Source organism: Hemibagrus wyckioides, linkage group LG04 (assembly GCF_019097595.1).
Source record: "Hemibagrus wyckioides isolate EC202008001 linkage group LG04, SWU_Hwy_1.0, whole genome shotgun sequence".
NCBI lineage: Eukaryota > Metazoa > Chordata > Actinopteri > Siluriformes > Bagridae > Hemibagrus > Hemibagrus wyckioides.
In genome coordinates this window covers 16,891,693-16,913,619 of record NC_080713.1, presented here as the reverse complement: position 1 = coordinate 16,913,619, position 21,927 = coordinate 16,891,693, and the positions used below count along the sequence as shown (strand labels likewise).

The 21,927-nt window shown below is 37.0% G+C and overlaps 2 protein-coding genes across 4 annotated transcripts in view; one reads left to right on the top strand and one right to left on the bottom strand.

Moving 5' to 3' along the window:
• The window catches only part of igf1ra (insulin-like growth factor 1a receptor), a 92,757-nt gene extending 88,102 nt beyond the window's left edge, over positions 1-4,655 (bottom strand). The window contains exon 1 of the mRNA XM_058387171.1: positions 3,620-4,655. Within this exon, the coding sequence (XP_058243154.1) occupies positions 3,620-3,719 (100 nt within the window). The 5' untranslated portion in view covers positions 3,720-4,655. The remainder of the gene's footprint in view (positions 1-3,619) is intronic.
• A 7,086-nt stretch (positions 4,656-11,741) lies between these two features.
• Positions 11,742-17,717, top strand: fam169b (family with sequence similarity 169 member B). 3 transcript variants are annotated; one of them, XM_058388520.1, is made up of 9 exons: positions 11,742-11,822; positions 13,143-13,282; positions 13,374-13,476; positions 13,556-13,641; positions 13,799-13,973; positions 14,734-14,916; positions 15,773-15,907; positions 16,678-16,748; positions 17,398-17,717. In XM_058388520.1, the coding sequence occupies exons 1-9, from the start codon at positions 11,786-11,788 to the stop codon at positions 17,512-17,514; spliced, it is 1,047 nt and encodes a 348-aa protein (XP_058244503.1). In that variant the 5' UTR covers positions 11,742-11,785; the 3' UTR covers positions 17,515-17,717. The 3 variants fall into 3 exon arrangements, with proteins under 3 accessions (XP_058244503.1, XP_058244502.1, XP_058244504.1); XM_058388519.1 differs by having other exon boundaries at positions 17,395-17,717; XM_058388521.1 differs by having other exon boundaries at positions 11,752-12,155; positions 17,395-17,717.
• Positions 17,718-21,927: the final 4,210 nt, after the last annotated feature.

Here is a 21,927-nt window from a genome sequence, read left to right as displayed (position 1 = left end):
CTCTCATCCACAGCGAGCTCAAAATTCCTGTTAAGGAGTCAAAGTGGCAAACTAATGACTAATCCTGAAGCACAGCAGAGAGATTTTTTCTTTAAATACTGCGTGTGTGTCAGAGTCTGACGGCGGCCTGGGTGCCGACTCACAAGTCAAGCAGCCCAGCAGGCCAGAGACCGCCTGCGTGAACGGCAAAGCCCGGCAAAACAGTCCACAAACTCCCCACTCTTCGGATCAACAAAACCCCGTCTGTTTCCCCTGGCCATGTATTTTTACATGTTCTATTTTCAAATCCCTGAGTTTCTCCTCTCCCTCTCAGTTGATGAACCGTGGAGTCTTGTTTGCCATAGAGTTGGGGAAAAAAGGCATGGAAAGTTTGCTGCGGTTAAACTTGAAAAGGGGCTAAATTACATTTTATTAGTCTGACCAGATTATTAAAATGAACAGTATGAAAACGTTTATGAGACCGATGAGGACTTTCTAATGGAGCATGGCCATTAATTTAGCCTTGAATATTTCAAGGCCGAATTTACTTGACATGGGTGTGAATATTTGGAGGAAGACTATATTTGCACAGTGAAAGACTAAGTGATTAACCCTGGCATCTCTGAAATAAAAAAACACTAATAAAGTTGCTTGTCTGAGTTAAGCATTTATATATATGCTATAAATTTGTAACAGTCCAAGTATATAGTAGGACCCTTACTGAAGACCCTTGGCCAAAATTAGTTCTTTGGCGTTCATGGGATTTGAAATCACAACCTACCTATCAGTCCCTCTCTCTCACTTTTCAGTAACTGTGTTCTTCTGGTCAGGTGGATTTACTATTATAAATTGTCTGTAGGTGTAAACAAGTGTGTGAATGTGCATGTATGGCACCTTGCACAAAACTGGCATCCCATCCACCCTGTATTCTTTCTTCACGGGCAGTGCTCCCAGGATAGGTTCCAGATCCACCACCTTCCTATCACTAGAAGTGAAATCTAACTGCTCAGCTATCACTGCCATCATGTGATTGGTACCTTAAAGAACTTTCATTCTTACCATGCTTCCTCTGTTAAGGTCTTCATCAAGACTTTTAACCATCAGATCTTATCCCAGTTGCACTTCACTTTGGATAACAGCATCACGTAAATGCAGATGTGAAATACTGAACTAATTCCTGAATAGCCAATACACAATATAGCAAATTATTTTGGAATTTATTTTAAGTTTTAAGTGTTAGAACTTTCTTAAAATAATTTTTAAAAAACCTGGATGCAGGCATAATATCCTAACAGACTGCAATCTTATCCACGTTTTACGTTTGGGAAAGTAGTAATTAATATACATACATATATATATATATATATATATATATATATATATATATATATATATATATATATATATATATATATATATATACAACCTCCTGTCAGGCTTGTTCTGCTGCCTGTAGTCTATTATATCAACCCAAACACATGTACTGATTAAAGCCAGGCTCTTCAAAAACGATTACATGTTCATTCATAATGACTGAAATGTGGTTGTGATATGATTTGTTGAGTAAAAAAATGCATTTTGAATATGAAACATCAATTCTAACAAAAATGGAAATAATTCAACATGTTCTCCTGATTAGTAATACTTTAATCCATTTTGTAAATAACATGCTCTTTTATTTAAAAAAAAAAATTAAAACAACATAAAAATACAGCGCACCTGAGTTTCTGGCATAAACAACGAACATATCTGGGTTGATGGTCTGGAATGAAAACAAGTTCCCAAAAACACACACCTTTCTCCAATCCCCCCCCCCCCCCCCAAAAAAAAACATCCTTAATCTCACAGACCCAAAAAAAAGAAACTGTAAAACTACAAAGTAATCCAACACTGGTACATTTCTGGTCTATTTTTGTTGAATAATTTACAGCTGATTCATTAACAAGAATGCTCTTAGTTCCAGTTTTTTTTTCCCTTTTCAGCATCAAAGCACAATCATGCTGGTTCTTTGAATGTAAAATTGTTTCTACTGGTTTAAGACACAGAAAGTATGTTTCTTCGAAGAGTCTGTCATAAAAAGTATTTTTATGAGTCTGTCATAAAAAGTATTCATTAAAAGTAACTGGATTAGCATGGGACAAGTGACCTAGCAAATTTTTCCCCCCCAGAAACCTTGATTATCCCATTATCATTCATTCATATTCAGTAACTGCTTCATCCAGGTTAAGGTCACAGTGAATCTGGAGCCTATCGGTGCGAGGCGGGAATACACCCTGAATGAAACAATAGTTCATCTCAAGATGCCATACATGCACATTCTCACTCTTTCACACCTAGAGGCAATGTCAGGTAGCCATTCTGACTAGATGACACAGAAACTCCACATAGACAGTAAGCAAAGCTCAGGATTCAAGCAATACCAGGCCAAACTACACAAATTAGAAATTATGACATGAAATTACGTGAAAATATGTGGATATCAGGGGAGACTTTATACCAGCTGTAGTTTACAAGAGCCAGTTTGTTTAGCCTGCTTTATGCCTTTGTCCTTCTGACATTCTCCCAGTGAAGACAGTGTGAAGTGAGTTGATATAAACCCAAAAACAACTACAGTTCTTATTCCCGAAAGTATTTAAACATTCTAAGTATGTGTGGAAATAACATAATATGAATCAGAGAACAACAACAAAATTCTTTTTGTGACAGAGCAATCCAGCCTACTTATCCTGAACAAGTGAAGCATAACCCACTTAAAACTGCCTTTGCAATGCAAAACTCCTGTTCAACAAAAACTCACAACAGGATGCTTAGTTTCTCCAATAAACTCTTTACTATCACCAAACACAAAAGCGGAATGTAATATGTTTAGAAGATTTTTATAGACCACACCTTTCAGAAAAAAAACGAAATTGTGCTTGTATAAGGTGAAGACTATCACACACTAAAACAGTGGTGTGGCCAGCAGCCTCCTATGTGCGTGCAGCAGACTGGGAAATGGCTCCATGGTCTTTTTGTAGTTCGCCTTCACTTGTGTGTGGTTGAGTGATACTCAGCTTCAGTTCAAAGACAGACCTGCGTTTTACCTGCCCCTGATACACCTGCTCTAAGTTGATCATTTGCTCCTGACCCGGAACAAGTGTGTTGGCAGTACAGAAGCTGTGAAGCTCTGCAGGACAGTGATGTGTCCAGGACTGGTGATGAAAAGCCCAGGTCTATTCTACACTCGCGATGGCGATGCATACCTGGTACAGGTGTGTTGACAACGAAAACATGAACCGTCAGGAAAGCATGCCACAAGCAATTTGTGGTAGTCTGAGTACTGTTCCAGTGCAACTGTGGAGATTTAATCCTAGTCCATGTTTTTACGCAGTGACGTTTGAAGCGTACGAGGCACTGAAAAACAACACTCAGTGTAGTACAGAGGAACTGAAGCGGCTAAAACTGGATGCACCATCAGCACAGTCTCCCCACAGCTAGCGAGGAATACCTGCATCCCACAACCAGGCCTAGCCAAACAAATATCCACGCTCCACGTGCACTGGATGCACATTTTAAGGATCACGATTGGCCTTATGAAAATGTGTGTTTATAAACAGAATAATAATAAATAACCCTTAGAAATGGTATGAAGCACACTTACTCTCTCCAATCTGTCCGCTGGCGGACTGGCGCATCGTGCACACACACAGCACCAGACCCCAGAAGAAGGTCGAAATACTCCTCGTTCCTCCTGATCTCATTCCTGTCGCATTCAACGGGTTTCTGACCAACAGAAAGGCCTTGTTCCACAGATATATAAAAAAAAACAGTACACCAATATTAAAAACGAAAGCAGCCCCGAATCGTCTCTTATATTCACTGATGGGGGAAAAAAACTAATCCGCGTTTTCCGTTGCGCTGAAACAAGATGGACAAGACTTGGAAATAAATTCTTCCTCTTGAGAAAACATTCAGATCAATGAAAAGACGTATTATTCCTGCCAACGACTGGGACATCTGAAGCGTCTCGAGCCATGCGTTTTACAAGAACGACAATCCGCATCTTCAGCCTCCATTTCTCGAAGAGCGCGCGCGAGAGAGAGAGAGAGCGCGCGCGCGCGAGAGAGAGACAGAAAAACAAACAAACAGAAAGCAGCGCAAGCTAACTTCACAGTCAGAAAACGAAAATCTCTCTCATCCCAAACTAAAATGCCTTTTTGGGAAGGGAAGGTTTTTTTTTTTTAATTCACCCTCGGCCTGATTGCAGTGAATCCCTGGGACGTGTGAGGAAACAACGAGCTCAGGGTTCAGCCGAGGATGACTTGGATAGGCTATGAATGAAAAACGTAGCCCTCCGTTCAATGAGCTTCCCAATAGGGCCACATCCAAAATATCCGCCAGGACAAAAATGGTTTCGACCAACTGCAACTCCTCGCCTTCTCCCTCCCTCCGTCTGCGCTCGCTCTCACGACCTGTTTTTTTCTCTGCAGTAGAAATAATCCCTATTAACACGGTGCTCTCGGTTTTTTTTTTTGCGGATGGTTTTCCACGTCGACTAAAATAATAGCCTGTTTTGTGTGTTGTTTTTTCTGTTAAACAGTTGAAGGTCTCTGCGGCGGTACCGAGCTGCACTGCAGCGGCCCAGACTCCTGTGATCTCTCTCTCTGCTGCTCCGAGGATCACCGCTGTAAACAACACTCGGGCTACACACACACACACACACACACACTCACACACACGTAAGCGAGCAGGAAAAAACGGAGTGGAGTAGACATGGCCAGCGTGGGAATCCTCCATCAGCACATTTATGGAGTCACGATGATGATAAACACACCATCTCTGGTTTCGGAAAAATAAAGTGTTTTGGGTCTACACTGTGTACCTCGCATTCAAATGCACATTTAAGTCCATGATGGTTTCAGGGTAAACAGACCTCCTGTGGCATGGAGGAGCACGAGGCTGAAAAGTGGAGCTCGATTTCTAATAAACCTTTCTCCATCACAGAGCACTGGAGCTATAGTTTTTGTGTAAACCTGAAACAAACCTGTCAGAGATCACTCATTTCATTTCAAACATGCTATGTGTTATTCTTTCAAGGCTCATTAAAAAAAACTTTAAAATAAAAGCTTGAATGAAAATGAATGCAGAATTCATTAAAACAGCTTGTTTCGATGAGAAAACCTAAATGCCAATATAACAAGTAAATAGAAATGAATACATAAGGATTTGTTCACTATAAACACGGGCTGGTGGAATGTCGAGAACATTTGTGATAATATTATTACAATTATATGTACTTTATGTTAAATTATATAGTAGTATCCCTATGTCTGGCTGTAGGCGCTTTCATGCCATATGATATAGAAGCGCCTTGACCAGCACACTGCTGACCAACACACTGCTGTAAGCTAGAATACGGCGTAGATGTAGAAACTTAAAACAGACAGGGCTCAGAAATACGGATCCATTCATTACACGGGTTCCTGATGTCAGCGATCCAGACACTTATTGTGCGATACAGATGTTTCTGTAAATCTGTTTTCGCAAGCTAAGCCTGTGCTTGTCTACCTGTGGTCCGCGCCCCACAGTGGACAGTCGTGGTATTACAGAGGAATTGTTTTGTAACAAAAAAAAGAAATAATTTTAGACAGATATAAATATTCGCATTTAAATATCCAAATTAAGTTTTTTTTTGTCATTGTTAAAAATGTAATTTAATCTGATGATTGATATGATACAGGTAAAGTCATTGAGTAATATAAAGGCTCAGATCTAAGACCCTGGGTAATTGGAATTGATCACCAGATCCTGTAAATGATACGGATAGAGTCACAGACATTAATTGCATTTGTAGCAAGTTGTATTTGTTGTCGCAATATCTTCACACCTTGTGTACACCACAGTTTCTCTCATCACAATGATGTAAAAGAGGCAGTTAAGATTTCTGGTAGAATTTCATACAAATAAAGTCCACACCCTAAATTGAACAGTTTTAATGTAATCCATAGGATTTGACTTGTGAGAGATAAAAGGTGGCCTAGCTCCTTCTTGATACCGTTTGGACCAAGTCTAAAAGAATATGGACCATTATATTCGTGGCACAAATCTGATCTAGTTGTGTTCATGACTAAAACACAAGACCACAAGGACCTCACAAGAGTATATGGTCGGTATTGGTTATTATTATTTCAATTATCACTAAATACGAAAATCTTGCCACTCTGTTTATGAGCTGGCGTCACCAAATTGTTGTTTTTTCTTTGTTTTTGGCGCCCTCTTTAGACTAAACAGGAAAATGTTTCCATGTGATTGTTTACAAGTCTGGTAAGGTCTCCTGAACAATCCTGACCGTTCTATTTCTGATATGTTATATACATGTTTGTATGTTTAATAAATATCTAATACATACATAATGTTAAATATAATGTCATATGAAATGTAGTTAGCTAAAATTCTCAGAATTTGGCAAAAACTGCATGTTGTTATATTAAAGAATGTTGATGAATTGATAATGAAATTGATAATGAAATGTCTTATGTTTCACAGACTTTATGGATTTTATTTCTTCCTCTTTCATTACATTCAACAACATTTTAGCTCCTAAACAAATATAAAGGATTAGAGACGGGCCCTCATTATCCAAGTTATGGAAAAAAACAAGTTAAGTTTCCACAAAAACACACTCCCCAGGTGGCCCTGTCCACTTGCATTTGTGAATAGCTCATATGCCAAAAACAGATTCCTGAAAATCATAAGGCTGAAAATAGAGGCAACTTTAAAGCAAGAGGACATGATTAGAACTGACATATTCAAGCTGGGAGTGGTATGATGTTTCGGTATGTGGCACCGTAATTATTCTCTTTTTTGTTCTGCTCCATTTGTGTCATTCAAATATGAGGACCAACACCAATTCTAACATAACATGTACACTACTATCATGTCATATCATGTCTATTATTCTATAATAAACAATGAGTGTTCCCCAGGTCTCAACCTTTGCCAACTAAATGAAATGTTTATAACTGGGCATCCATAAGACAAAATATATCTGCTTCTTCTACATGTTCATATACTGTACCTATAAGTAGATATGTATGTAATTAGGTATGGAGGATAATATTATTGCTTTTATATTATTACTTTTAGTGTAATTTGATTTCCCTTAAGATTACCCACAATAACCTTGTGCAATGCTACAGCTATAGTAGCATTGTAAACAATCTGTATGCATGTCACATCTACAGAATTGTCTTTAAAGGTTCAGAGAGTTCAGAGTGACCTAGTCCTTGGTTATAGTCCTGTAATGTGAGAGAATTGAAGACATTCACATTATACAGATGGAGTAGCAAGACAAAAGAATATATACAGATTTCAGGTGAAACACATTTCTAGGAACAACATGGCAAGAGTACCTTTCAATTAACATTGCTGCAGGTGTTTTGTAACAGTAGACACACAGGCCAACCTTTCCTCCCACAGCAATAGCTCTGATGGCAACAATGGCAAATAGCTTCAGTTACTAAACAGATGGGTGACAGTTGATCCTTTAACATCATAAAACCACAGCTCAACAAAAACAAATTCAACAAGCCAAGCTTGCCTTTCCCTGTGAAAAGAATTCCAGAAATGTTGACAATTCCTCAGTGGGAAGTTGGTGGTTTATGTGTAATGGGACGAAAGGAACCAAAACCAAAGAAATTGAGAGAAAAGCATTTCAGAGTGTGTATCCATTTTTACTGCAAGATACCAGAGGCTATTAACCACAGCAACAAAGAAACTATAGCAGGAATACAATATATGTCATTGTACAGTGTTCAGTCATATTCAGTGTCTTTTTCTTTTGATGGCACAATAAGGAAAAGTGAGAGAAAAAACAAAAACAAATGTAAACTTGATCAGGTTCTATAGCATTGCACACTAATTTCCAAACCTGATTCCTAGAGTACCCCTTCTCCTGCACATTATAGTGTTTTCACTGCTCTAACACACATTTCAACCGTGGAAGGTCTGATCATTAACTGCTTTGTTGCATCAAGTGTTGTAGAGCAGAGAAAACACAAACATGTGCAGGACAAGGAGTACTCTAGAACCAAGGGTTTGGAATTGAAACACCAGCACAATAGCCAAAAACAAACAACAAAGTAATGTGATCTAGATTACATCCCCAAACCCACAACATGTTTTCTGTAAATTATGCAAATTCACAGAATAATCTCTTCGGAATTGACTCAGTATAGCTGCCATCTAGTGGGAGGGAAGAAAAACTACAAATGCTCTTATTTTATTGATTACATTTCTATCACTTCAGAATTATTACTTTTAGTCAATTATATACATCTCAATCAATATGAATTCAATTTAATTACATTTTATTTGTATATCCTCTTGTATTAAGCAGAACTTTGTTTCTATACAACACAGTTAATGTAGTCTATGATATATGTAGACTTTGAGGACGACAACAACCTCTTAATTAATACACACACTAACATTCTACATATGCTGTATCTGCATCACACAACTGACTGAACATAACTGCAGAAAGGACATTGTTCATATCACACTCTTCTGCGTTTAGAATAATTTATAATCACATTCTCCAGTGTCACCCAAATGAGGATGGGTTCACTTTTTCTGGTCTGGTTCCTCTCAAGGCTTCTTCCTCATACCATCTAAGGGAGTTTTCCTTGCCACAGTCAACTCAGGCCTGTTCACTTGTCTAACATCTAGGACTTTTTGCATTATGTTTTTTGTTTCTTATGTCCTGTAAAGCTGCTTTGAGTCAATGTCCATTGTTAAAAGCGTTATACAAATAAAATTGAATTGAATTGAATAATATGATAAATACATAGTATAATAGATTTTATATTTGTATATGGCAGTGGCCTCTTTCAGGGTACGATATATACTGCTGTACTGTAAAAATTATTCAGGAAAGGTTTAAGGAACATGAAAAGGGTTCACGGTGTTGACTTGGCTTCCAAATACACCAGATCTCAATACAATCAATCATCTGTGGGATAATCTGGAAAAATGTGTTTGATCCATGGAGGCTCTACCTCACACCTTGCAGGATCTGCTGCTAACATGTTGTTGCAATGGAAGCAGCAAACATTATGAGCAAATTTTGACAAAGATGGCTATTGTGATGGCTAGACAACTGGGTCAGACCATCAGGTTTTGTGGGGTGTTTCCACAATGCAGTGCTTATAATACCTAGCCAAAGTGCCCTGAGGAATAATAGAAACAGGGGCATGGCCACCCAAGACTGACTGATGCACACAGACAGCAAAGGTTAACCTGTCTGGTCCAATCCCAATTGGTCCAAAATTGCTTAAACAGTTAATGCAGGCCATGATATAAAAGTGTCAGAACACAGTGCATTACATCTGTGTATGAGCATCAGAAATGTATATACACCAATCAGCCATAACATTGTGTAGGTCTTCCTTGTGCCACAAAAACAGCTATGACCTGTTGAATGATCAATGCTTAATTGGATTGAGATCTGGGGAATTTGGAGGCCAAATCAGCAAATATAGTCATGTTCCATAAACTTTCCTTAAAGAATTTTTGTAATGTGGCAGGGTGCATTATCCTGCTAAAAGAGACCATGTTATCATGAAGGGGTGTACTTGGAAGTAATTTTTATGTAGGTGGCATGTGGCAAAGTAACACCCACATGAATGCCAGGATCCAAGGTTTTTCAGCAGAACTGCCCTGCACTGTGAGTTCTGACACCTTTCTATCAAAGCCTTCGATTCCAACATACATCACTTAGCCTTGGGTGCCCATGACCCTGCACCTCTTTAAGAGGTACTACCAGTGCATCCTCTGACCCAGTTGTCTAGCCATTTATTTTAAGCTATGCATATGACTCAAACTTTTGTTTGAGTGATAAATGCATATATATATATATAATTTAATTTAATGACCTTATGGTGAAAACATATGCTACAAGCATTCATTATGTTAAATAAAACTTTGCCACAGAACTGCTTAATGGAACTAATATGAGTTAAAGCATGTGTCAGCATATATATAATGTACTACTGTCACTAAATAAACAAAGTTTATCATGCACAGATATTTATAATTTAATTTTTTTCAAGGACAGAGGGGACAATTGGGACAGTCATAAAAGGAGATGCAAGGGATATAACACCCACAGGGATATAACTGTTAGAGGATGTCTTGATGGGTCTTACGTGCTTTAATATTTTGTGTTCATGAAGTATTTTTAGAATACAGGGAATACGGTAGGACAGGGAATATTACTTAGACTCAGTGTGCAGAGATCTGTACTTAGTGTAATGTGTTGAAATAATTTTAGAGCATCAAATAAGTTATAAAAAGGTTACTTTCATGGTTTAATAGTGGATTGCTATGATTATTACTTAGTTACCTTATTATAGTTATTACTAGTGTAAGAAATAAATTAAAGAATGTTTCAGTCAGTCTTGACACATGGTAAACCATGCTTCTTTAAAATAAATGTCTTATAATTTTCATGCACATGAATCCTATATAAAGCACACTTTGTATTCTAGGGGAAAAGGTTAACGTGCAAAATATTAAAATATTAATGTTCAGATGTAAACTTCTCTGGTGTCCACCAGTGGCATTTTTACTGGCTTAACAAATCTTGGTGAGACAGATGTCAATCAAGCATGCTCATTAGAAACACAGTTCAGCATATTTAGTACTTAATTTATATTTCTTAATAAATAGTATGTGTTCCATCTGATGCACAAAATAACTTAATTGCAGTATGTTTCCAGTAGAGGGAGACATTGGGCAACAAAGAAGACTCGTTTTTGACCAGCTTCAAATAATTCATATATACAGACTGACTGATAAATTATTATTTCAAATGCTTATGTTTAATTTGTAAAAAAAAAAACAAAAACAAAAAAAAAAACCAATCTGACAATGATCTTTTAATTATAAAATAGACATAGAACATATATTATATCAAAATAAAATGAATGCGATATTGATAAAACATTTTACTAAAAATAAACAGGTTATTTAAAAAAAAATTACTATAAAAAAATTTTCTGATTTTTTTTTGCATCAAGTGGTTTAATCAAAACAAAAATAAATGACACATTGTTGTGTTGAATTATTGCAACTATCATCATGATAATGCACGTTATTATAGAATTACACATACACCGATCAGGCATAACATTATGACCCCTGACAGGTGAAGTGAATAATACTGATTATCTTCTCATCATGGCACCTGTTAGTGGGTGGGATATATTAGGCAGCAAGTGAACACTTTGTCTTCAAAGTTGATGTGTTAGAAGCAGGAAAAATGGGCAAGTGTAAGTATTTGAGATTGAGATTTCAGTTTGACAAGGGCCAAATTGTGATAGCTAGACGACGGGATCAGAGCATCTCCAAAACTGCAGCTCTTGTGGGGTGTTCCCGGTCTGCAGTGGTCTACAGGTATCTATCAAAAGTGGTCCAAGGAAGGAACAGTGGTGAATTGGAAACAGGGTCATGGGTGGCCAAGGCTCATTGATGCACGTGGGGAGTGAAGGCTGGTCTGTGTGATGCGATCCAACAGACGAGCTACTGTTGATCAAATTGCTGAAGAAGTTAATGCTGGTTCTGATAGAAAGGTGTCAGAATACACAGTGCATGACGGGTTTTGGAAGCAAAAGGGAGACCAACACAATATTAGGCAGGTGGTCATAATGTTATGCCTGATCGGTGGACAATGTTTATAAAATGGATGAAACGTTGTTCCGCCTTGCTGCAGCAGGTGGCGCTGTATCACAAGTGCAACGATTTCAAAAGTCATTGCGATTTCAAAATGGAATCCAACTCCAACTTGCCGGTCAGAAATAAAGGTAAGAACAAACCACTGGCTTGCCACTGGTGCAAATAAAAAATGACACATAAAGGTGATAAAATTTTGTCTCTTTATTGAAAACAGTCGCTGGTACACAATTAAACTATTACAAAATAGTCTGTAAGCTCTAGGCCAAGGCTAAACATGGACACATTATCCACCAAACAGAGAAAATAACCCGTCTGTAAATAAGAGATGGAACAGTCCTGTAACTGTGAGTTTATCTATCGACTCTCTATCGCTTTAATTACAATAATTTTCATTACTTAAAAAAGTGTTTTTGTCTGTGCGTTGCGACGTAGTGACGTCATGACGCTGGCTTCGCTGCGCTGTAGGTAAGCGCCGCCCTTCCACAATTTTGTATTAAGAGTGTTAGTTATTTATTTATTTATTTATTTATTTATTTTTAAATTCATGTATTGTTTTAAAATGGGAAGTATTAAAGACCAAAATGCCTGGGCACATATGCCTCCTATTTACACAAAAACAAACAAAACGACAAAATCCAAACATTTACATTGCATCTGTGATTAATCTGTACATTAGAATTTATGCAGTAAATTCATTTTTCTTACTTGTTTGTTATACATTTTAAATAATTTAAATACAAATACTTAAAATATACCTAAATATTGAAGGTATAACACCGTGAAACACCGTTGTGGTGTGTGTGTTAAGCCACTCATTAAGGATTTACAGAAACTATTTCTATACTTAAACTATACTGAAACTATACGCATAGAAATAAATAGAAACTAAATGTTCACTTGTGTCTGAATCCTCAATACAGAAAAAAACAAATGTGGTTGATATCTAATTTAAAATTCATTAAATATATTATAATTAAAAATAAAATTACATTTACACATATCAAAGAGAATGACATTAAATGACGTGCCAGTGCATGTATTCAATTATTTAGTAGGGACATGTCTAGAATCCTTTGCAGAATGGACTTGTTAAGAGGATCGCGTAAATGGACTGCTATGTTTGTTCCTAAAAAATTAAGTCCTTTATCAGTGAATGATCACAAGTGTAAATCCTAAAGATGATACAGCTATCCATGGCTCACTTTTGCTGCTCACTGGATGGGAGGGTAGCACATGCTGGCATGCTAATTCGCCTCTGGTTGGAAGCTGCTTTCTGCTTAGAGCCATCTAATAGGTGGGAAATGGGAATGAGTAAAATCTGGGGTAAAAATTTGAAGAAAGTGTGGTCTTAAAAAGTCTACAGGTTTAAATTTTTCAAGCATCTTGAAATGACTTTTTTATACTGTATAACATCATGTGTATTGTACTAACTTATTTTGCATAAACAGTTCAAAACTTAATAGCTCCAGTGAATTCCTACCCCGTGGACTTGCCTTGTGAGGATTACGATATATTGTGCCCTGACTCTGATTACCTGTCATGTCTTGAGTCAGACACAGAGTCATTTTGCCTTCCCAATGGAGCAGAGGTCAGTGGTCATGACTACACATCAGTACAGACAACAATAACCTAATAAACCTAAGAAAAAATGATTTATAAATGATAAAAACTGATTCTAGGTAAAAGTTACTCATGACAATATAGGCCAGCTGAGCCTGTTTGGTGAGGAAGATCCACCTCATTCCCTTCTTGCCCTCCATTTACCTGGGGATGAAACCCGAGGTTAACAACATTCAGAATGTCTTTTCAGTCAGTTTTTGGCATTTTTCCTGTTTTAAAGTAATGTAACATATTCTTTCAGTGGTTGCCATATACATACATCACAAATGGTGGCCCATCACTGATGTTTTGAAGACATCCAGCAAATCCAGAAATGGACTTGTGTTTGTAAGTTGGTCACATAGCATGGTCTAAACTGTTAGTAATTTTGTTTATGTAAAAGGAAGGAGGATCTGCCTCTGGCTTTTTTTTATTTACAGCATTACTCATGGAAACAAAGATATTGATACCAGACTTTTTATTTTTATTACCTTTATCACTGCAGGTGGAGTCAGTAATGGAGAGAGTTATACTGTTCCTGCTGAGTCAGGTTGTGTTTGGAATGTTGGAAAGGTCTCTGGGAGAACATGTGTATTTCTCAACTCATCCTGTGTCAGAATATGGCAAAATCTTCTGGAAAGATGGAGAAGCAGTTGGCTTTTACACTGTTAAAAACAAAGGTGTGACAGTCATATCCGTTTTAATCTTCACTTTAAATGTTTTATTAATATCACCTTTGACAGATCTGCAGTAAAGTTAAACAACCCTGATGCTTCCTCATTTCAGCCCTGATACATTACCATCGGACTATTCCCCATTATTATCCTTTTATATTTCTTACTCAAGTCTAAATTTTTAGTCTTAAGTCAAGGCTTAGGTAGCAGCCTCTTTGTTTTTTTCCTCTCTTGATGGTAATAAAACTGAACAAAGCTTGCTGTGTTGCCAATAACTGGAAAGCACACAAAGCCTTGTCCTGAAGACCTGTGACAGAAAACTTTCTGACTTACAAAGCTCTGACTTCTTTTGTAAATGTTACATGTTAAATGTTTTCTGACACAGAGATTAACCATATTTTTAAACAGTTTATTTTTCTTTGTTGAATAACAACACTTATTAAACAATCTATTTAATATTAGCTTAAGATCCATTATCCATCATACAAATCACTGAGCTGTTACTTTAAGATAGATACCATGTTAGAACAAGCCCATAATATAGACCTATGATTTATGTATAACCAGAACTACTACCAGAGCCATGTGGTTATAGATAAATAATTTAAAATTTGATTTAAGAATTCAACGCACTGTTGAATAAACTTTTTGTTAATAGTTTGATTTATTTCTACATGTTAAACAATCCAATACTGTGTTATCTCTCGATAGTTTATTTGAACCGTACCATTGTGCATCTTAATAACTGTTTCTCATGTTCTTTAAGGAAGCCTGTGCAATGGATACACTGCTCACAGTTACCTTCTCCCTGTGCTGGACACTGTGTTTGTGCGTAGCCACTGGAGGAGGAGCGGCTTAGCCATGCAGATGCTCCAGGATTTCTGCAGGTCCATGCCCACAGAGAGGGTACTGGGTATTAGCTACCCCATATCTCCCAGTATGTTTGGAGGTAAGATAAGATAAAAATAAAATAGAAAGAAATGCTTCAACCCCAAATGCGCGCAAATGTGTTTTAATGTTTTACTTGTCTAGAAGTGGCTTCTGTCTTGGTGCTCCCTCATGAGCCATATTCATATTGACCTAAGCTGGAACTAGAGAAGCCTGTGGTTCTTTTGATCTTTTTCTGGAAGCTTTTGTGAAATCTTGGATGCGTTGTCAATGCTCCCTTAGAGAAATCTTGGCCGGCTGACTACTATTATTTTATGTTCCAACTGTTTTTGATTAAAAGATAATGGCTGTCACTGTGGTTCAGTGAAGCACACTATGCCGAGGTCAAAGGAAAACTATCCTGGTATTTCATGCTTCTAGAAATGTTGTCTTTTGCTCTGATGGTTGGGTTAGTAATTGAGTTAGTTAGCTTCTTTAACAGAATAAGATGCAGTGAAACAATTTTTATTTTCACCCTTTATTCTACGGCAATGGATCTGAAATAAACCAGTGCAACTTAATCTGATATTCTGCATGTGCTAGAATTAAAACAAACCAGTATTATGAATATGCTAAATCAGTTCCCTCAGCAACATTGAATAGAAATGTTACCATTGTGCTCTTTGCTATTTAGCATATGAAGAAAATTCAATGTATGAATTTTAATGTTCATATTCAAATATGAACATCAACATTAATTCCTTTCTTATATTTTATAGTTTATGTTTTGCAAAAACAGAAGCACCTGGGGCTAGAGGCATTTTGTGTTATTTCTTTCTTATTAGTTTTATATTTCTGTTTTTTTTTTCTATTAATTGTATTTTGCAATACATCTACATACTATAGAAACTTTTCTTGGTCACAATCTTTGTGTGCAGTATGCAAGAAGTATCTAGAGATTCACCAGGAACAAAGAGATCGCCTCTATGAAGTGGAAGCTCCTGGGAATTGGAGTCAGAGACGTAACGTGTGGTTGAACATACTCCTGCAGCACCAGCCAACACACAGTGATGGTGATGGTGTTTTCCAATAGAAGCACATCCTCATGTTGAGGTTTTATTCCTCAATAAGGACAACAATTTACATATGATTAGGGAAGTAGTAGCTCAGTGAGTATAAGTGGTAGCTCAAAGATAGGGAAATGGTAGCTTAGCTTAGGCGTTGCACTAGTGGATGTGAGTTTGAATCCCAGGACCGCCAAACTGCCTTGAGCAAGGCACTTTTCCCTCAATTGAGCAGTTGTATAAATGAAATAAATGTAAGTTGCTCCAGATAAGGGTGTTTTATTAATGAATGATACAACAGACTTTTTATCCATTTAAAGTTGCAGTAATTATTATGGAATATGTGCAGAAGGAGTTAGTTCTTATGTTATGTTGTAATTGCTATAAACAGCCATTCCCTCACTTTCAAGAGCAGTTTTGACTGGCCTTTATTAATGTTAAACATACATACATAAGGCTTAGATTAAGTGGAGCATCCCATGAATGAATGGCTTTGTAAATTATTACATAATATAATAGTAAGTGCATTAAAATAAATCTGTGATTTGCCATGTAGCAGGCACTACTGCTGAGGCTGCTGTTATTCAATTATTCAACTTAGAATTACTTCTGACCAATCAGATTTGAGAAGTCTACGTTGCTGTGTTATAGAGATATTAATGTTAAAAGCCTTTTGTCTGAAAAATGTTTTAAAAGTTGAATTGTATTTTATTTTATCATGTGAGTTTGCTGTTCTTGTGTTCTGTGTGACCTCAGCTATATTGTTATGGTTTTTGTAGGTTTGATCTCAGAAGAGAGTCCACATGTCACACAATCTACGGATAAACAGCTCACAGCCACTAAAGGGAAGGTGAGGTTACATAATCCACTTAATATTAGTTAAGCATGGCTTAGTGAAGATCCATGGTGCAGCTGTGCAGTCCCCTCAGGATGTCATGATTTTGCTTTTGCAAAAATTAATCAAGCAAACTCCAAGATTTTCTGCAGATTTAGGCTAAGATGCGTCAGGTGACATCATCACAACACACATTCAGCCAAAGCCCTCTTTGAGTCATGTTTGTCAAAAATCATAAAAAGTAATACATGTGTCTTCACTGGTAGTAGTTTATAAGAAGAACCCCCCCCCCCCCCCAAAATCTCTGCAAGTTGCATCATAAATTTTGAGCCCACCCAAAAAAAAAGCTACAGTGAAATCAAGCATTTTTGGCCGCAACAATCACAAATAAACCTCCAGTGTAATCCTGGAGGGACTGTCTGTGTGTACATGTGGAGCCTGATGACACTATCAAGTGATTTTCTATTGTGATTGCTCCACCACCATGTTAAATGATCAAAGGATAATGTACCACAAGCTAATCTACAGGGAGAAAAATGTGTTCTGAAATTGAGCTGTCAAACACAATTCATACAGAATTGTTTAATCTGAAATTGTTGGGTTAAATTGTTTAACCCATGGTACTTAGCAATAAAGGTGATTCTGATTTATTCTTTTCCAGAAGAACATGCCACGACTCGCAGGCACTAAACCAAACAGACCCTGGAGAAGATGTGTAAAGAAGCAACTAGCTGACCAGGCTGGGACACACCAGAAGTGGAAAAAAGCCAAGATATCCTAGTAAATTCTGTTCTACTGAAAGGGTCTAGATGTGGAAGGCATACGAACGAGCTGTACTTTGTCACTGTTTGTTAATCATCAGTCTCAGGGATTTGTAGTTGCAATACAGCATAAACCTAAAACATGTGAAACATTGATTGCAGAGGTAACCAGGTGTTTAAAATAAATAAATAAATAAATAAAGAAGACTTGTTACATTTGAAAGATCTTGAAAATATATGCTGTTTTCACTGTGAACATGAATAGCACTGATAACTATGTCAATGTGATGCAGAATTAACTGTATAAAATTTTAATAAAAAAGTAATCACAATCTTTTTCATTAAAATATATTCAGAATTCCCTAGCGCAGGTCTTCTAATGAAGATCAGTCCCATGTTGTAATGTTAGGGAGATCGCCCAAAAGGGAATTACAACAGTCCCATGTTGTAACGTTAGGGAGATCGCCCAAAGCAGGAATCAAGTAGTCGTGATCTTTGAAGTAGTCGTGATCTCCCGGACAAAGTTTATCAACTTACATGCAGGATAAAGTGCTGCTTTATTAACAAAACTAATACAAGGCTAACAAAAGGACCATGGACAATTAAAACATAATAAAACCTGGAAACTAGTGTCTGACCGAACAACAAACAAACAACTATATATATATATATATATATATATATATATGAGAGAGAGAGGACAAATCATAGCCAAAAACCAGGGTCCCAAGCGACTTCCTCAGCTGAGCTCAGGGGCAGAGTGACATCCTACACAGGCAGGGAGTGAGGAAGCATCCTCCATCTGGGTTACCGAGCAGTGTCTTCTACGGTACCATAAAGTGGTGTGGCATCCTCGGCTGGCAATATAGTGGATCCACGCTTCCAAGCTAAAACCTGGTGTCGAGCGGTGTCCTCGGCTGGAACAGAAGTGGAGTCAGATCTCTGAAGAAATGGGGCGAGGAAGCCCACATGCCCCCCAAATCAAAGAGTGGAGCAGTGCAGACAGAGCCCAACGAGCAGGTGGTCAAACGGATGTTCTCACCTTCAAGTATTTAGATACATATTCAAGTAAAGTATATTTCACATAAACAAGTTCTTAGGAAAAAAGGAAACTAACTGGGCAAGCCTGCTGGGTCGGCAAAGTGATCAGTTGTTCTGTAACATTCGGGAGACATCGCCTGAAGCAGGGATCAAACCTGGATCTCTGTGGTAGTTGCAACCTCCTGTGCGCGGTTTCAGACCCAAACGCAGGATAAATTAAAGCACTGCTTTATTAACAAAACTCTAAACAAAGGACACTGGGTAAATAAAATGTGATTAACAAAATGAAACGATAGCATGGGAACCTGAAAACATAATAGTGTCTGACCAAACAACAAATATGAACGACTGGCAAAGACAGATACAAAAGGGCTGGTATATACAGGACAAAACAAGGTAAATGGGGAACAGGTGACACGGCATGGAACCCATTAGCTACAGAGATGTGTGTACTGTTATAATTACTCTATTCGATTTATATAATTTATTTCTACCTGCCTATTTGAGCACCAGGAAGGAAAAGACAATCATTAGTTAGAGAAATAGCAAGGTCATTTGTCTGGAACAACAACGTTTAACTTCCAATTCAAACAAAGCTACATCTGGATTTAACAGCAGTCATGGAAGTGGAGGATCAACTGACAACTAAACAACAAATCTTTGACAATAATTGACAAATTTAACAGTATTAGTTAGTTGTTAGCTAAAGCTTAATGTAGATTTTGTCTGTTATAAAAGTATCATTTGGAGAACACCCTTATCTAAACCCTAAGGTGAAAAGGGAAAAGAATAAAGTATTTGACTTTTATTTTATGCTCCCTTTATATTTCTTACATCTGGAAGTGTTTTTCTTTTGAGGAAGATGAATTTAGCTTTCAGCCCACACAGCCTGCTTCAAAGTAGCCAGGATGTTGTGTATAATCTCCTGGTGATGCTGAATCAATGATGTTTTTATAAAGTCTATGCTCAGGCTTGACATTCAACACCCAGATTTGTTCAACTGAAAACAATGAATAACATTGCTTATTCACCACATATAAAGCACATACTGTTTCAGATCATACCTTTTCTTATTCACTGCCAAAATATTGGGGTGTATTTTCTTATGTATTTATATGTATTTATTATAAATTGGGAGGAATAATTATTTCTTTCACATTAATGCTATGTAATGGAAACTTTTAACATTAACATTTGGATGGAATGGAAATTGCCTACATTTTACAACTCAGGGTTTAAATGGATCCTCACAGGAATTGAGGTCTGGTTAATAACTGGGTCTCCATGACTGGCTTTTTAATATTCAAACTGCATAAATACTTTGGTCATGTCTCCATATTCATTTTAAAGACGGATGTGTTTAGCTTTCAACCCTACTTTTTAAGTTTTCCTACTCTTTGGGCCTAGCTTGTTTGCAACCTGGGCAGGTTTACAGTTCCTGCTAAGGAAAGTCATCCCAATTGCTGCTATAATTAAGATGTCTCGAATAAGCAAATGTATTGTTTGTATTTTGTATAAGAAAATATTTGTTAAAATAAAAACTTGGCAGTGAGATGTCCATAAACAATGTATTCACTTGTTCTGCCAGGAAAAATGTGGTGAGTTTAGAGATTAAAGTTTTACTTATTGGGTACGTTCTTATTTGTCACTAAACTATTTCCTTACAATTACTCACTCATGTCACACACTGTTATATAAGAAATAATGTGTAACAGAGCTGTATGGTGTGGCCTGAAGTGCTGTTACCACACTCAAGTGTATTATTTTCCATGAACAACACAGCATGTGTAGTCTTAAAAAAACAGCAATTTGGAAAAAAATAATCTTATGATATATCTCTTAAAAACAATCTCTTAATGAGTGACACCTCATGATTTGCAACCATTTATAGTTACATTTAATGCTGTAAAATATCCACAAGGTTAGTTCCTGTAATCACTTTGTCATGGCAGCTAAAACCAGTTGTTTTAGTGCCTTTTTACGCACTCTTTTCCCCCTTTGTCTACTTAAAGATTTGGCTTAAAGTAAGACAAAAACATAACTTGTCATATAATTGAGATGCCAGAAAGCACATGAAGTCTGCCATGACTGACTGAAAGTGCTGACACTTCCACAAATCCCTCGAGAATCCTTCCATAAATGTCAAATAAATTTCTCATTACAGAAAGATTGATAATATCATGTTATTATTTTTGTAGATTCTCTGCCTTTCAAATCCATGTGAATTAGGTTGTACCTAAAATACTTTTAGATGTATAATAATTCAAACAGATTAAAAACGAACTGTGCCAGTGATGTAAAATAGCTTATGCACATGAACTAAACGTTAAGTTAAGTTAAAAGTGATCTCACATTCTTTATTGCAAAACAGCAATTCCACTTTTTGGCCTAATATTTGCATTCTGCTGCTAAGCAGTGCTGTTTGGGGAGCTTTCTGAAACATGCCTGGAAATGTTCTGTTTACTTTGTTTGCAGTAATCCTGAGATGGTGCTGAAATCATATTCTGTAAATGCTATCGTTTATCTTGGTTTAAGAAAAATGTGACACAGCTGTGAAGACATTGAAGACAATAATCAGAAGACATGAAATTTGATGGGCATTAAATAAATGAAACACACTATGAACTACAATTAAAAAATAGTGCTGGTTGTATTTAAAACAAAACACACACATTTCTTCTTTTTTTTTTATCCCTCGGCTGCTCCAAGTAGGGGTTACCTCAGTGGATTACTGATATGCGTATTTGATTTAGCACAGGTTTTACGGCTTGTTGACGCAACCCTACCCGATTTATCTGAGCTTGGGACTAGCACTGTGTTGTGCTCTGTCTCTTTCCTGGCCAAACATCTAACCCGGGCTGTGGCGGTGAAAATACCGAAGCCTAACCCCTTGTTTTAATGTTATCATGTCAATACAATAACAGCTAATTTCGATGGACTTATATAGTAGACGCTCCACATAATAGTGTGTTATAAAATCCGGAAAAATACAGAATAATAATAATTAAAAAACAAAGAAATGCATGACATTTTCTTGTAAGGAGACTTTTATTTAACACAGAATGTCAGGTACCAATCAATTATAATTACAGTCAGTAAGTTTTTTCCTCCACAGGAGACTCTTCAGTAAAGAGGACTTTTTTTACAATCTGGTTTTTCGGTAACTGCATACTATATAACTAAAAATAGTTAAAAAGCATGATGTGTTAAGCAGTAAAAAATTAACTTTGCAATCACTGGCAAATTGCTTTGGTATAGGACAAATACCATACTTATTGTTGTTGGAAACTATTGAGCAATGGCCCAGGCTTTGCACTGTGCCACACCACACCAAGGAGACGTGGATTATTTTTCTATAACAGCATGTCCCTTGTGTTTTATTCCTTATATAA